Source organism: Carcharodon carcharias, chromosome 8, assembly GCF_017639515.1.
Source record: "Carcharodon carcharias isolate sCarCar2 chromosome 8, sCarCar2.pri, whole genome shotgun sequence".
In the NCBI taxonomy this organism is placed as follows: Eukaryota; Metazoa; Chordata; class Chondrichthyes; order Lamniformes; family Lamnidae; genus Carcharodon; species Carcharodon carcharias.
Genome location: NC_054474.1, coordinates 155,641,469 through 155,658,246, shown reverse-complemented (window position 1 = coordinate 155,658,246; position 16,778 = coordinate 155,641,469). Strand labels below are relative to the sequence as shown.

Sequence of the window (16,778 nt, the reverse complement as noted above, 5' to 3'; positions counted from 1 at the left end):
TAATGTTATTGTCCTAGTAATCCAGTGGTCCGGATTAATACTCTGAAGGAATGAGTTTAAATCCCACCACAGCAGCCGGGGAAATTTAAACTCAATTAATTAATAAATCTGGAATAAAATGCTGACCTCGTTAATAATGATTGTGAAACTGCAGGATTTGGATTCCTAATGATTCACTAATGTGAATCGTAGAATCCTCATCTGCTTGATGATTCAAGAAGATGGCTTAGCGCCGCCTTCTTGAGGACGGTTAGGATGGGTAATAAATGCTGGCCTTGTTAGCGATGCCAACATCCTAACAACAATAAGTTCTGTTTATATTACACCTTTAACATAATGAAACATCTCAAACCACTTCTCGAGAGCATTATAAAACAAAGTATGACAACGAGCCACATAAGGAGATAATTTGGCCAAGGCGTTGATCAAAGAGGTAGGTTTTAAGAAGTGTTTTGAAGGAGGAAAATGAGGCGGAGAGATGTAGGGAAGGAATTCCAGAGCTTGGGGCTTGATGGCACGACCACCAATGTTGAAGAAATTATGATTGTGAATGCACAAGAGATCCGAATGAGAGGCGCAGAGACAGAGCGAATGAAGAACAAAGTGTTGAGAGAAATGAGAAACTTGTTTAGCTAATTTTTGATTTGTCTGGCAATAGGGTGATGGAATCGCAGGGCAGATTACCAGTAGAGGCCCCTGAAACCAAAAGTGATGGGAGATTTTTAAAAACGGACTGGGTAAATTCTTTGTGGCCAAGGCTACGGGGATAAGGCAGGGGAGTGGGACTAGGTGGAATGCTCTCTCAGAGAGCCGGTGCAGCCTTGATGGACTGAATGGCCTCCTCCTGCAATGTAAAGATACAGCAGTTTATCAGTTCTGGAATCACTGTCAGGAATCTAATGGGAGGCTGTCTGGATGAATCAATTTTCTTTCCTGCCCAACTATGTTACTGTCGATATCCCATGGGAAGTCACACCAGGAGTCAACATCAAGCATAGCCTTTAGGTGAGGTGAGGAGAGAGAGCAATCAACAACCCAATAGCAAAAAGCCAGTAAAACTTAGGAAATGACTGGTACTGGTCCGAACTAGTCTTGTATATCTTAGAAGGAGTTCCTGTCCAGACCAGCACCAGTCATTTCCTAAGTTTTACTAGTTTTTCTTTCTGGGAATTGGGTCAGAGTACACAGAGGTCACTTAGTTCCCACTTTAAGATCATAAATTATTATTAATATCATAAATTCCTATGGTGGCATTTGTAATGGGAACTGTTTATGTAAACATGTCACACTCTGCTGCCCATTGGTGGGAATGCAGCACCTCCACTGGTGAAAAGGTGCAAGTGACTAGTTTATATTGACAGGAACATGGGAATTTATGATGGTACAAGTTACTAGGCATCCACACGGATGTGAGAGTTTCAGTGGGTATTGTTTTGAGGGTACAGTTGTGGAACAGAGAAAGCACTGATCTATATTCCTGCCTTGAGATAGCATGATGCTGACCTCCTTTGGAGAAAAAACAAGGGAAATATTCCATTCTGCTTGAACATCGGTTACTTCAAAGATCAAAAAAATGCTCAGCAAGGCGAAGGATTCCAGACCTTCATTTAACATTGTCCAACTTTAGGATGAGCTGTTAAACCAAGGATCATGCTGCCACCTCAGATGGCTGGAGAGATTTCCACCACCCCCAACCCCCACTCCTGGCATTATTTACCAAAACACAGAGGATATCTCCTCATTTTTCCAACCAAGATTTTTCTCTCAGCTAACAGCTAAAACAGATAATCTGGTAATTTATTTCATTTCTGTTTGTAGAACCCTGCTGTGTGCTTTTTGGTTGTCACGCTTCCAATCAACAATGACTTTGCTTCAAAAGTACTTCATTGACTTAAAGGGGTTTTGGTGTATTCTGCAGTCATGAAAAATACTATGTCTTTTTGTTTTGTTTTCTATTTATTGTTAATTAACAATGGAATAAAACTTTTGGATAACTCATTTCACTAGTAACCGTTTGAAGGTGAAGCGAGTAATTTTCTAATTTCAAGCTGTTGGTCAGGAGTCTTGCCTTCCCATACTTGCGTTTCAGGAAATGGCGGCACCTCCTGGATTGAAAATGGCGGGCAGCGCATCTGTGATTTCCCAGTTATGTACCAGCAGCGCAAACATGGGGAAAACTAGCCCTGAAGAACACCCAGTCTGGTGTGCACATATTTAGCAGCTTTTCAAGAGGGTGGTTGGGGCCCACAGAGGTGACAGGCCCACATCCCTCCTGTTAGGTTAACAAGGGTTATGACTGGAAATTATTGCTTTCTTAGTATTGGGTCTCACTGGTTGCTATTTTGTTTCTTTTGTCTGGTTGCGATCTCTCCCCAGGCAGTTGTGAAGGGTAGAAGAGGTATTTAAAATGGTAACGGGACTCGATAAGGTAGCTGGAGAGGAACTAATTGCTCTGGTGCAGAGAGAGATCAAGACTTGGGGGAGGTAATCGTAAAGTTAAGGGTAGGTCATCAAGGAGGAAAATCAGGAAGCATTTTTCCCACAAAGTGTCTGGAATTCTCTCTCCTAAAAAGGTTGTGGATGCTGATGGATAGTTGGGGCTTTCAAGATTGGGATTGATAATTTTATGTGGGGTAAGGTATTAAGGGATGTGAAGCGAAGGCAGGACAGTGGAGTTGAGAAGTACAGATTGGCCATGGTTTAATTGAATGAAAGAGTAGGCCTGAGGGCATGAAGGCCTCCTGCTGTTCCTAGTGAATGATTCCAATGAGCCTATGCCCTTATGGGGCTTAGGAGAATGTATGGTGATCACATTGACATATAAAACTCCTAGAGGGTTTGGCAGGGTAGGTGCCGAGAGGCTCTTTCCACTGGCTGGGGAAGCTAGAAATAGGAGTCATAGGCTCAGGAAAAGGGGTCGGCAATTTAAGACTGAGATGAGGCGAAACTTGTTCACTCAGAGGGTTATGAATCTTTGGCGTTCTCTACCCCAGAGAGCTGTGGATGCTCAGTCAATGAGTACGTTCAAGCCAGAAATTGATGTATTTTTGGGCACTAAGGAAATCAAGGGATATGGGGGAAAAGGGCAGGCTGCAGAGTCAAGGTAGAAGATCAGCCATGGTTTTATTGACTGGTGGAGTTGGCTCAAGGGGCTGAATGGCCTCCTCCAGCTCCTATTTCTGATATTGTTAGTTATGTTGTTCTCTAACTGAGGCAGTCGCTTTTTTTTTTATTGACCCATTGATCCCTTCGGGGCATACACGTTTGCTGGCAGGTTTCCAAATTGGTGCCCCCATTGTAAGTGGAACCATATCCACGAGCACTGACAGCCTTGACGCAGTGAGGAACTGCGGAATAAACTCCGCCATTAATCTTGCCGTCACCCCGGGGCTGTGGCACTCACAACACTTTTTGCGGTTTGCGACGCTGCTTTCGAAACCCAATCAGTCAGGGGCGTGCGGGGGCTGCTGAGCTGAGGTCCTCCTATAACAGAGCTTGAATAAACTGGGATAAGTGCACGGATTAAAAAAATAGGCCACATTTACAAACAGCCCCGAACTGTTTTGTTTAAGTGCGTGCCTTAAAATAGTGCAGCTGGAAATATTTGGTTTTAGTGGAATCAGCAGTTCTGATAATGAAACGGCGCAGACAGTTCAGTAAGTTAGGTTATTAACAACAGATGGTACTAATATTAGGCAGACTCTTTGAAGGAAATTGGAATTCTCAATGTAGTTTAAGAGCTGCTTCATCCCCAGACTAAACCTCAGCGGTGCATAATACATTAAAAAAAAAGACTTGTTAGAGAATGGCTTGAGTTAGATGAGAAAGCCTGGTTGGACCTAAGCTATAAGTCATAATCGTGTCAGTTTTGAGCTTTTATTCTGCTGGTTATAGGGGTCTGTGGAGGGTGTGTTACTTGGCTAGATGAAAGCAAAATTTAAACTTTTGCACCCCTGCAGTTAAGAGTGTGCTGGTTTGGCAGCAAGACATAACTGTACGGCCTCTACAGCTCCCTCAGAAAGTATTAAAGGACTAGATTTCACTTGAGCCTCAGCGAACACCTTCCTCACTTTTTAAAGGAAGATTTGCATTTATATGGTGCCTTTTGCAACTTCCCAAAGTGCTGTGAAGCCAATGAAATACTCCTTGAAGTGTCGTCAGGTGGAAACATGACAGCCTATTTGCTGGTCCCTGCACACAGCACAGTGATAATGACTACACAATCTGCTTTTGTGATGTTGGTTGAGGGAGAAATGTCGGTCAGGAGGCCGGGGAGAATTCCCCTGTTTCACTTTGAAATAGTGCCATGGCATCTTTGACGCCAACCTGAGAGGGCAGACTGGGCCTTGGTTTGGTGTTTCATTCCAAAGCCAGCACCTCCGACAGTGCCGCCCTCCCTCGGTACTACCTTGGATTTCCATAACGTACTCAAGCCTTTGAAGTGGGACTCAAATCCATGACCTCGGAGGTGAGAGTGCTACCCGCTGAACCATGGATGACACTTTTTGGGCTGCCTTTCCCTCTGTGCACTGACTTGATTGCGGGGGGTACCCCAGGCCTCTGGTCGTTCACCCAAATGCCAAGAGTCAGTTCCATTATGGAGTTCACAGCCAAGCAGGGCATGGTGGGTGAAGTGGTTATTTTATTGGATTGGTGATCCATGGGCGCGGGCTCAAGAAGCCAGAGAACAAGAGTTCAAATCTCACTGTGGCAATTTGAGAATTTGAATTCAGTGGGAAGGAAACTTGCCATCCCACCCTAACCTGGCCTATATGTGATTCCATTCCCACAGCGACATGGTTGACTCTTAAGTGGCCGAGCAAGCCACTCGGTTATATCAATCCTGCCACCACCTTCCCAGGGCAACTAGGCTTGGGCAATTAATGCCAGCCTTAATTGCCTGCAACACCCGCATCCCGGCGATGAATTAGGGCAGCCTCAGAGCAAATCAATTTTGAAGAATGGAGGGGGGGGCAGGTGTGGTGGAAGAGTCCTTAAAAATGCATTATATTCACATGCAAATAGCCTAATACCTGCCTCAGATGTGGAGGAAGGGCAATTTGTTGTCCTTGTCCAACATGGTGGCTCATGTACTTGTGGAATTGTGTAGTTGTTTCAGCCCGCTATATTGGGGCCTTTAGTTTGAGTAGCACCTGAAAGACAGGCACTGCACGATCTTTCCCGGCCTATGATTCGCAAAACTTATCTGCTGGCTCAGGCAGGTAGCATTTATATTTGCCTGCGCTGCCTCTGGAGGTGCTGACCTATCTTGTTAAGTGGGTCTAATTGCCTCTCTGACGATTGCAGGTCTGCCTCTTTTACCTGACAGTCCTGCGGAAGATGTTGGGGCCTGCTCCTCGGGGCTTAAGGCTCATACATCAGAAAAAAGTCTCAGTGCTAGAAGCCAAGTGGCTGATTTGGTATAAGATGGAATTTCTCCTATGACACGATTTGGCAATGGGCTGACCTGCTTTCCGAATCAAATCCATCTGGAAAGGACAGCTTATAAACACAGAAAATCCTTTCCGTTTGAGCATCTTCAACCCATTAGGGAGAACGTCCTGACCCTGAACAGATTTGCTGGATGAAAGTTTATCTCATAGCGAGTCACTTGGAAGAATACCCAGGCTGGAGGGGCAAAAAATGAGGACACGATTTGTGTGTGAATATGCTTTTAGTAAGTGTTCACTGGAGATGATGTTTGCTCACATGCTTTTCTTGGCTAAAAAAAATTAATTCTGAAAGACTTGTGGCATCATGTCGCAATCAAACTCCATTTAATCTCAAGACCTCAAAACTGTTCAATGTCTCGCCCTCCATTCCACCCCCAACGCACAGACTTTGAAAAACTGAAACCTAAATATTGCTTCATGATCTGCCCTGGTGCTGATGCCTCAGTGGGGTAGCACGCTCCCCTTCTCCTGAGTCAGGACACCATGGGCCCGTCCTTCACTCCAAAAACCCGAGCGCACAATCTGTAAGCTGATACTTCAGCAGCAGTGCCGAGGGAGACCCGCACTGTCGGAGGAACTGTCTTTTTGACTAGAGTTTAAACGTGGCTGTGTCTGTTTCCTCAGGCGGCTGTAAAAGACCCCTTTCTGTGTGAAGAAGTGCAGGAGTTCTCCCATTCTCCTGGCCAAAGAACATCGTTCAGCCAACTTTATTAAAAACAGAAACAAAAATTGCTGGAAAAACTCAGCAGGCCTGACAGCATCGGTGACAGTGATGCTGTCAGACCTGCTGAGTTTTCCCAGCAATTTTTGTTTTTATTTCAGATTTCCAGCATCCGCAGTATTTTTCTATTATTAAAAACAGATTAGCTAGTTAATCTGTTTGTTCATTGTTGTTTCTGGAACCTTGCTGTGTACAAATTGACTATCGTGTGATAGGCATATTGGATAAATGTATGTTCTTTCATTTTTTTATTTCCTTTTTTTATTCCCTTTGATTTTCATCATTTAATCTTTTCAACTTTGGTGTCATTGACTGTGGGCCAAGGTTTCTCAATGAAGGAAATGGTAGCTGTGAATTTGCCCCTGGGGGTGGGGGTTTTTTTGGGGGGGGGGGTGCAATACATTACAGCTGTTTCCGTTTATTGGCTGAGTTTGTAGCATTTAATAAAATAATTTGTGATAAAATTTTCATTTGCTGTTTTGTGCTCATCACAGGGAGAAATACATTATTCCTTTCTATTCCCCTCCCTCTGGTAGAACAAAGTAAGATGTTTAATTACTCAACACTCATGTCTTACAGGAGAAGGAGAAGAAATACATGTTGCCACTTGACAACCTGAAGCTGCGTGACATAGAGAAGGGGTTTATGTCGAGCAAACACATCTTCGCTCTCTTCAACACAGAACAGAGGTATGTTGTCTTCATCCGTTCCTCTATATGTTGAAGATTAAACATTTGCACTGGGAGGAGGATAAGAAAGGGACAAAGCCTAATTTGCTGGGATATCGGGCTCCCCATTACCGGAGGGGCCAGATTGAATGACAAATTGGACTGCCATTGAGCCAGGCCTCATGTTCCACCCCATGGGCGAAGTGCCCTGGTCCTTGGCTGCTTCCCTGGATGCCATCTCCTCGGAGTTGCACAGTATATTTCTGCAAGGACTGGGGGAGGGGGCAGCCACCTTTAGCCAGTGTGATGCCATTTTGCTGAGAGCTTTGGGAAGATCCATGCTTGAGGCTGTCTCATCCGGTTGAGAGGAGTTCACACGAGAAGAGATGGGATACATGGAAAATTACAAAGGGGAGAAAGACGTTCCATCCAAACCAGTGAGCAAATGGTTTTCACAGGCAAATATCAGGATTAGGGATAAGTTATTTCTGAAAGGCTCCGTTGGCTCCTGAAGTATTTGAATGTCACATGATGCTACAAAGTGCAGCTTATTTGCGTTATTTCAACCTAGAAGTATAGAAAGATTTGGGGTGTAGGATGAGATCATTCAGCCTGTGCTTGCCTCGTTGCAATCTTCCAATTTGAATTAGTTAGCAATTTGCGACATCCAACATGTCAGTGATGGTGGTGGATCCCAAAAGGAATTGAAGCTTTTCCACAAAAACTTCCAAAACTAAAGTGTTCTGAATACAATCCTGCCTGTGTATTTTTATATACGCGTGTTACCCTGCTTTTTAAAACTGTTTTGAAGATCACACACGGGCGGATGTGACCTGAGCACTTGCAGCCCTTGGCCAGGATCTTATGGCCCCTCCCACCCCCGGCAGGATGTTACGGTCCTGTCGAGCTGAATGGAGATTGAAATGGCTCGTCGCGTCTGGCAGCGGCAGGGAGACAGGCCGTAAAATCCTGGCCCTTGTATAGCACCTCACTGGCCGACATTCCTGGCCCGTGATTGCAGTGAGGTGGGTGAGCTCCAGCTGGCATCAGGACAAAGGCCGCCAATGCAAGAGGAACATTGCAAACCCATTGAAATATACAGCACGACCCATGTCACTCTGGCCTGGACTTGATGGGCTGAAGGGCCTCGCCCTGAGCTGTAATGCCTACGGTCCTCAGATGCAAAGGGGCTGGAGCCTGGAGGAGATGACCCTCTGGTGTCACCAGTTAGTTGGTTTCTGTGACTTGTAGATGCCCTTGCCCTAAATTAGTCCCCAAAGGAATTTTACACTGATTTACACGTATTTTACACAATTTCAATTTACTGGAGTTGCTGCTGTCAGGTTGTCAGTCACATCACCTATCCATGGGCCGCTCAAAGTTAGGTAGGTATATATTGAGCCTGGTCTCATGCCCATGCCATACACAGGATACCTTGAGGCCAGGAAATGAGCCTTTGCCCTTGATGAGCGTGCTGAATAATTGCGATGTATTAAGTGCCACACTATATTGTAGGCAAACACAAGTTCCACTTTTTAGGGCCATTTAGTTGCAATCGAAAAGCCGAGATTTTCTGTCTGCTATTGGTTATCACTTGCATGAAGAACAAGATTGCAACCTCACTCCTGGTTATAGTTCAGCGTCGGCTAACTTGGGAGCAAGCTGTAGCTCAAGTTCTCAAAAAAAAAACATACCACACTTCACTAGAAGGTGAGTTCCTGAGAGGAATGGATCGGAGAAGCGGTCGGAGAGACTAAAGGAACCAAAACTGAGCCACAGAAAGGAGCTTAGAGAAGGATATGCAGTGAGAAGTGAGAGCAAGCGATCCAGTTGGGATAAAATGGTGGGCAGAGTGAGAGCAAAGAGATTGTGAGAATGACTAGTAGAAAAAAATAAAGCTGTTAGAAAACAGATGGAAAAATTACAACAGGGCTCCCAGGTCATGGGACTTGGGGATTTTTCTCCACTTTGTACTGTGTTTAGCTAGCTTGCACAATGCCTGTTAACTTCCTGTCTGCACCATTTTAGTGGATTAGTTTATTTCGGGAGTGGCATGGGGGGGGAGGTGGTGGGGGGTATGGGGGGGGGCAGTGAGTAACTGTGTTTAAGGTAAAAAAACAGGAGTTTTATGTGTCATATAGTGCAGAGGAATGTAGAGGAAAAATTAAACCTCTTACTCCCTCCCTTATAACCCTGAGCTGTAATTTAGACTTGTCAGTACATCTGACAAAAAACGTGTTTCTTTAAATCATGCTTTAAGCGAAGGTCTAAACTTTTCAGAGTATACAGAAGGTACTAACAAAGCACCGTACTAGACATCACTGGAAGAATCTACAAAGAGTTAAAAAAGTATGGTGATACAAAGGGTCTTTACAATGAAGGATCCATAATTCAGAGGATGTAAAGCCCTGAAGGTTCTGTGCAGGAAATGATCAGTCAAAATTTAGAGGAGGCAAGGATTTGTTTTTAAGGACATCAGGGCCCATCAATAAAATAACCACGAATTAACAAGGCATAATAACCTTCTGCACTTTCTATGGTAGCATTTCCATTAAGCATGTGGGGTTAGGAACAGGTTAGATGTGACCAATAATGTTTAGGGTCATGGTGAAAGAAGCAGGAAAGTCTTGGTTCCATTCAGATTTGGAAATGCCAGCTCAGGAGACTCGCAAAGGGGAATATAATTATAGTATAACAACCAGTACATGGATGACTGTTCTACTGTGGCAGCAACAATGATGTAGACATGCTCTAGTGCCTCTTATCATATCAGCATTCGTACAAAATTGTGCTCAATTCTAAAATAGTTACATTCACCAATTTCAGACAACAGTTTCCTTTACTAATTATGACCGTTGATAGTCCTTTGTTGCTGATATCTCTTGTTTCTCACGCACCCAGAAGCAGCATTAGGTAGGTGGTCATGGCCCTAGTAGCTTAGGTTGAATTGCTTCAAATAGGTTTTGCTAAAGACAGGACCAGTTGTTAGGGTTTTAGTGAGTCGGGTACATGAGCTGTGTCCCAATCCACTTATCACGTAGTCATGTGGCTCGACAGTACATGGGGGGGAAAGGAAAATGGCTTCCCAATTTAATGTGACCCAGCGGTGGGTTGTTGGACAAATGGTGCCAACGGCCAATAGATACAGGACAAGTCTTCAAATGATTTATAGACAGTCCTTTCTCTAGACTGGGTGCAAAATTGCTGGCACCATAGCTTTGAGGAGGGGGTAATAATGCTGCAGCCAGACTAGAACCCAATGCCCTGTGCAGATAGGAATGCTACCTTTTTCCTCCATTTTTGAATTCCCTGATTGTCCCACAAGAAAAAGAGACCCAAGATTAAAGCCTAAAAAGAGGAAATATTTCCTGCACACCAAAAACAGTTTGATGCCAAAAATTGACCAATAACTTGCCAAAAGGATTATTTATTTTTCTTATTGGCTGGGGAATCCAGATGCAAAAATATCAACTCTTTAGCAATATGTCTGAAGAGTTTAAACTTCAGTCACTGCCCTGACCACCCTTCTGATTGCAGGATGTCAAATATCTGGCCTATCCTTGTACGGATGTGTATCACCACAGTCTGATTTTAATTTGTTTTAAATGTCTCTATGGATTGCTAGTAGCCTGAACTTCACCCTTTGATAGGTTCCATTGCAGAATGGTCAATTGAAGGAGCAGAACCAGCAGTAAATTGTCTGCTGTAACATCTTTCCTGAGATGTTTCCTGACTGAACACCACTTCCCCCCCCCCCACCACCCAAAGGCCCCCAAATTTAGGACCCTTTAATAGAAAAGCTTTTAAGTTCCAAGTCTGCTGTCAACTAACAGCTGTCAGTTGACTCACTTCATTGACTATGCAATTCTACACAACCCTGCACTGTGAGGATTTGCACTTTGAGCCACATCTCATTAATAAAAAACATTGGCTTGGATTTGAGGCCTCATTAGGCCGAGGGAGATAAGCAGGAAAAAGGAGCCTGACACCCGCTCTCCTCACATTCTCCACATTGGACCTGCCTTAAAAAGTTTAGCATTTAGACAAGGGCAGAGCTCCAGGATGTTCTGGCTGTGAGTTATATGGGCTTGAGTTGGTTCGAAGTGAGACCTTATAGTTTTGCTCCCACGAGAGCCTGCTTTTCTGTTCACCACCATCTTTCCTGAACCTGCCTGACCATCAGATGGACATTCTCACTCACTCACTCAATCACCATTAGAAGTAACAGCCAGAAACTCCCTCCGCATTCGCAGTCTGCAATACTGCTGACTCCTAATTATATTTTAGTTTACTGCTCCCAATCTCCCCCAATCTGTAGCTGTTCTCTTTTTTTTCTCCCCCTCATCTTTTCCTGCAGGAATGTTTACAAGGATTACCGGCAGCTGGAGTTGGCTTGCGAGACCCAGGAGGAGGTGGATAGCTGGAAGGCTTCATTCCTTAGAGCTGGTGTCTATCCAGAGAGAGTTGGGGTATGTGTCTTCAAATATATGTGTATACCTGTGTGTCTGTGTATGTGTATATTTAACGTGTATACACATAATATGTGTAAACACACGTATTTATATATATATTTAAATATATGTGTTTTTACATTTACAATGGATAAGTCACAATAAAAGCTCATGCTGATATGTCAAAATGTTTGAAAAATCTTTATTTTTAGGATATTTTCCAAAAGTCTGAAGAACTCAGGGAAAAAAAAAACATGATGGCACCTAGTTTCTCCGAGCTGGAGGCGTTTTTCTCTGTGAACAGAACATCCAAGGCTTTTGAATTGTGCCACCATTATTAATTCAAAAGGAAGAAAAGAGTTTCCAATCTTGGCTGTGTGGGCTGATGTAGTGTGTTTAAACAGCCAGTGGGTGGCACCATAGAGCATCTGTGGCAAGACAGTGATCACTGGGCTGATTCCTGTCGGGTGGGAGGGAAAATGGAGGAGTGAGTGAGTCATCACTGAGCACTTGTGCGTATTTTCTATTGCTCCTCCATCTCGCTCCTCATCTAGAAGCCAATTCTGCTACAGTAGAATTCTGGTTCCGAGCCCAAGTGGTTCCAATTTTCCACTGTGAGCACTCGTGTTGGCAGGTTATTTGACTGTGGGGGCATCACAGTCGAGCCCAATTAACCTGACATCTGCACACTCACACCTTTCGGTAAGGAGCAGTTGCCAGCACACAGGAGCAGAAACCTTTGCTAATTTATCCTTTGTTTCACTTTCATGGTGGGTGGGAGGGAAGAAATGAAATTGAGGCCTAATATAATTTCTTTCCTGTCACTCTGCCTTAACTCGGCACAGACCTGGGACCTTCCTGCACTGGGCAGTGTATTGATTCACTGCACAAAGCTCAGAGTAATTGCTCCTAAATCAATCTGTCAACCATAACTCAGTGAACTATACTCTCACCTCAGAGAAGCCCCAATTGTTCAAGTCCCTTAGCACACAGTCTCAGCTGAAACTCCCCAGTTTCAGTACTGAGGGAGTCCTGCACTGTCAGTGGTGCCGTCTTTCAGCCGAGACATCAGCAATCACCTGAGAGGGTTTAAAGATCCCTTGGCATTATGTTTTGAAGAAGAGCTGGGGCGTTCTCCCTAATATCCTGACCAACATTCCTCCCTCATCCAACATGATTAAAATTAGAATGGAAGCAAAATACCGTGGCTGCTGGAAATCCGCAATAAAAACAGAAAATGCTGGGGAAGGAAGACTCAGCAGGTCTGGCCGCATCTGTAAAGGGAGAAACGGAGTTAACGTTTCAAGTCCGTATGACTCCTCTTCAGGAGGTTAAAGTTAGAGCATTGCTGTTTGTGGGAGCTTGCTGTGCACATATTGGCTGCCGTGTTTCTTTCATCACAACAGTGACTACACTTCAAAAAATACTCTATTGGCTGTAAAGAGCTTTGCGATGTCCTGAAGTTGTGAAAGGTGCTATATAAACGCAAATATTCCTAGATGGAGGCAATCTGAAAGGAGACCTTTCAGGAGGGAACTGTAATGTTAACAAGTCATTTTACTTTTACTTCAGAATCACTTTCTATTTGTTTATCGACTGGCAAGTAATTTGTCGGTGGGTTGGAATGAGGGAGTGAGCCTGTTAGAGCTCCTGACTTATGAGTGATCTTTCCAAAATCCTCATACTTGGGACTGCTGTCAAAGCGTCTGGAATGAAGGCAGGACCACACTCAACAGGGAAATTATTTAGCTTTAGTCAGACAAGCACACACACTGCCCTAAGAATTTACGTGCAAATATTTGTAAATCAGTATCTCCTGCACCCTGCCACCCCCTCCCCCACCTCCCTTGTGGCCCTCCCTTTTTCTCATGTTAAATGATGTTGCTGATTGAAATCTGGCAGCGTCCCTGTTGAATGTTTCAACCTGGGACTCCCTGCACAATAGGAAACTGTGTCATTCTTTCCATGAGATTCAGTGCTTACATCTGGTAGACAACAGTCCTGTCCACATCACTACTTCATTACAGCACAAAGGCAACCCGTAAACAATGATGAAAGGGACCAACTTTCCTGTTATGTTAATTTTTAAAAAGAAAAATAAACCGAAAGCAAGCAACACACACGCACACACACGCACACTCACACATGCACACTCTCTCACACACACGCTCACTTGCTCACACACTCACTCTGTCTCACATTCCGTCTCTACACTCTTTCACGCACGCACACACTCACAGACACAAACTTACACACTCTCTTTCTCACACACACACACACACACTCACTCCCTTTCACGCTCACTCTCTCTGAGACACACACTCACTCCCTTTCACGCTCACTCTTTCTGAGACACACACACACTCACTCTCACGCTCTCTCTACACTCATAAATACACACACACACTCTCTCGTTCACTCACATGCTGTCTCTCACTCTCACTTTCTTTCATGCTCACTCTCACCCACGCCCACACGCTCTCTCGCATGCACACTCACACACACTCGCTCTCACTCACACGCTCTCTCACGCGCTCTTGCTCTCTCTCACTCACTCTGACACACACTCGCTCTCACATACATTCGCTCTCACACACACTCGCACTCTCGCTCTCGCGCACTCTCGCTCTCGCGCACGCTCGCTCTCTCGCTCTCGCGCACGCTCGCTCTCTCGCTCTCGCGCACGCTCGCTCTCTCGCTCTCGCGCACGCTCGCTCTCTCGCTCTCGCGCACGCTCGCTCTCTCGCTCTCGCGCACGCTCGCTCTCTCGCTCTCGCGCACGCTCGCTCTCTCGCTCTCTCGTTCTCGCGCACACTCGCTCTCTCGCTCTCTCGCTCTCGCGCACACTCGCTCTCTCGCTCTCGCGCACACTCGCTCTCTCGCTCTCGCGCACACTCGCTCTCTCGCTCTCGCGCACACTCGCTCTCTCGCTCTCGCGCACACTCGCTCTCTCGCTCTCGCGCACACTCGCTCTCTCGCTCTCTCGCTCTCTCGCTCTCGCGCACACTCGCTCTCTCGCTCTCGCGCTCTCGCGCACACTCGCTCTCTCGCTCTCGCGCACACTCGCTCTCTCGCTCTCGCGCACACTCGCTCTCTCGCTCTCGCGCACACTCGCTCTCTCGCTCTCGCGCACACTCGCTCTCTCGCTCTCGCGCACACTCGCTCTCTCGCTCTCGCGCACACTCGCTCTCGCGCACACTCGCTCTCTCGCACTCTCGCTCTCTCGCACTCTCGCTCTCTCGCTCTCTCGCTCTCTCGCTCTCTCGCTCTCTCGCTCTCTCGCTCTCTCGCTCTCGCTCTCTCGCTCTCGCGCTCTCTCGCTCTCGCGCTCTCTCGCTCTCGCGCTCTCTCGCTCTCGCGCTCTCTCGCTCTCGCGCTCTCTCGCTCTCGCGCACACTCGCGCTCTCTCGCTCTCGCGCACACTCGCTCTCTCGCTCTCGCGCACGCTCGCTCTCTCGCTCTCGCGCACGCTCGCTCTCTCGCTCTCGCGCACGCTCGCTCTCTCGCTCTCGCGCTCGCTCGCTCTCTCGCTCTCGCGCACGCTCGCTCTCTCGCTCTCGCGCACGCTCGCTCTCTCGCTCTCGCGCACACTCGCTCTCTCGCTCTCGCGCTCTCTCGCTCTCGCGCACTCTCGCTCTCGCGCACTCTCGCTCTCTCGCTCTCGCGCACTCTCGCTCTCGCGCTCTCTCGCTCTCTCGCTCTCTCGCTCTCGCGCACTCTCGCTCTCTCGCTCTCTCGCTCTCTCGCTCTCTCGCTCTCTCGCTCTCGCGCTCTCGCGCTCTCTCGCTCTCGCGCGCTCTCGCGCGCTCTCGCGCTCTCTCGCTCTCGCGCGCTCTCGCGCGCTCTCGCGCGCTCTCGCTCTCTCGCTCTCGCGCACTCTCGCTCTCGCGCACTCTCGCACTCTCGCTCTCGCGCACTCTCGCTCTCTCGCTCTCTCGCTCTCGCGCACTCTCGCTCTCTCGCTCTCGCGCTCTCTCGCTCTCGCGCTCTCGCGCTCTCTCGCTCTCTCGCTCTCGCGCTCTCTCGCTCTCGCGCACTCTCGCTCTCTCGCTCTCGCGCACTCTCGCTCTCTCGCTCTCGCGCACTCTCGCTCTCTCGCTCTCGCGCACTCTCGCTCTCTCGCTCTCTCGCACTCTCGCTCTCTCGCTCTCGCGCACTCTCGCTCTCGCGCACTCTCGCTCTCTCGCACTCTCGCTCTCGCGCACTCTCGCTCTCTCGCTCTCGCGCACTCTCGCTCTCGCGCACTCTCGCTCTCGCGCACTCTCGCTCTCGCGCACTCTCGCTCTCGCGCACTCTCGCTCTCGCGCTCTCTCGCTCTCGCGCTCTCTCGCTCTCGCGCACTCTCGCACTCTCGCACTCTCGCACTCTCGCACTCTCGCACTCTCGCACTCTCGCTCTCGCGCTCTCGCGCTCTCTCGCTCTCGCGCTCTCTCGCTCTCGCGCTCTCTCGCTCTCTCGCTCTCTCGCTCTCTCGCTCTCTCGCTCTCGGGCTCTCTCGCTCTCTCGCTCTCGGGCTCTCTCGCTCTCTCGCTCTCTCGCTCTCTCGCTCTCGCGCTCTCTCGCTCTCGCGCTCTCTCGCTCTCTCGCTCTCGCGCACTCTCGCTCTCGCGCTCTCTCGCTCTCGCGCTCTCTCGCTCTCGCGCTCTCTCGCTCTCGCGCTCTCTCGCTCTCGCGCTCTCGCGCTCTCTCGCTCTCTCGCTCTCTCGCTCTCTCGCTCTCGCGCTCTCGCGCTCTCGCGCTCTCTCGCTCTCTCGCTCTCTCGCTCTCTCGCTCTCTCGCTCTCTCGCTCTCTCGCTCTCTCGCTCTCGCGCACTCTCGCTCTCGCGCTCTCTCGCTCTCGCGCTCTCTCGCTCTCGCGCTCTCTCGCTCTCGCGCTCTCTCGCTCTCGCGCACACTCGCTCTCGCGCACACTCGCTCTCTCGCTCTCGCGCACACTCGCTCTCTCGCTCTCGCGCACACTCGCTCTCTCGATCTCGCGCACACTCGCTCTCTCGCTCTCGCGCACACTCGCTCTCTCGCTCTCGCGCACACTCGCTCTCTCGCTCTCGCGCACACTCGCTCTCTCGCTCTCGCGCACACTCGCTCTCTCGCTCTCGCGCACACTCGCTCTCTCGCTCTCGCGCACACTCGCTCTCTCGCTCTCGCGCACTCTCGCACTCTCGCTCTCTCGCTCTCGCGCTCTCTCGCTCTCTCGCTCTCGCGCACTCTCGCTCTCTCGCTCTCGCGCACTCTCGCACTCTCGCTCTCTCGCTCTCTCGCTCTCTCGCTCTCTCGCTCTCTCGCTCTCTCGCTCTCTCGCTCTCTCGCTCTCTCGCTCTCGCGCACTCTCGCTCTCTCGCTCTCGCGCACTCTCGCGCTCTCGCGCACTCTCGCTCTCGCGCACTCTCGCTCTCGCGCACTCTCGCACTCTCGCTCTCTCGCTCTCGCGCACTCTCGCTCTCGCGCACTCTCGCTCTCTCGCTCTCGCGCACTCTCGCTCTCTCGC

The 16,778-nt window shown here is 48.4% G+C and overlaps 1 protein-coding gene across 4 annotated transcripts in view; it reads left to right on the top strand.

Moving 5' to 3' along the window:
• The window catches only part of LOC121280933 (dynamin-1), a 242,029-nt gene that overhangs the window by 179,558 nt on the left and 45,693 nt on the right, over positions 1-16,778 (top strand). For 3 of the 4 annotated variants that reach the window (XM_041193376.1, XM_041193375.1, XM_041193377.1), the window contains exons 15-16: positions 6,754-6,863; positions 11,200-11,311. In XM_041193376.1, coding sequence (XP_041049310.1) covers positions 6,754-6,863; positions 11,200-11,311 — 222 coding nt within the window. Of the gene's footprint in view, positions 1-6,753; positions 6,864-11,199; positions 11,312-16,778 lie in introns of those variants that run through there. The other variant, XM_041193378.1, reaches the window with a different exon arrangement.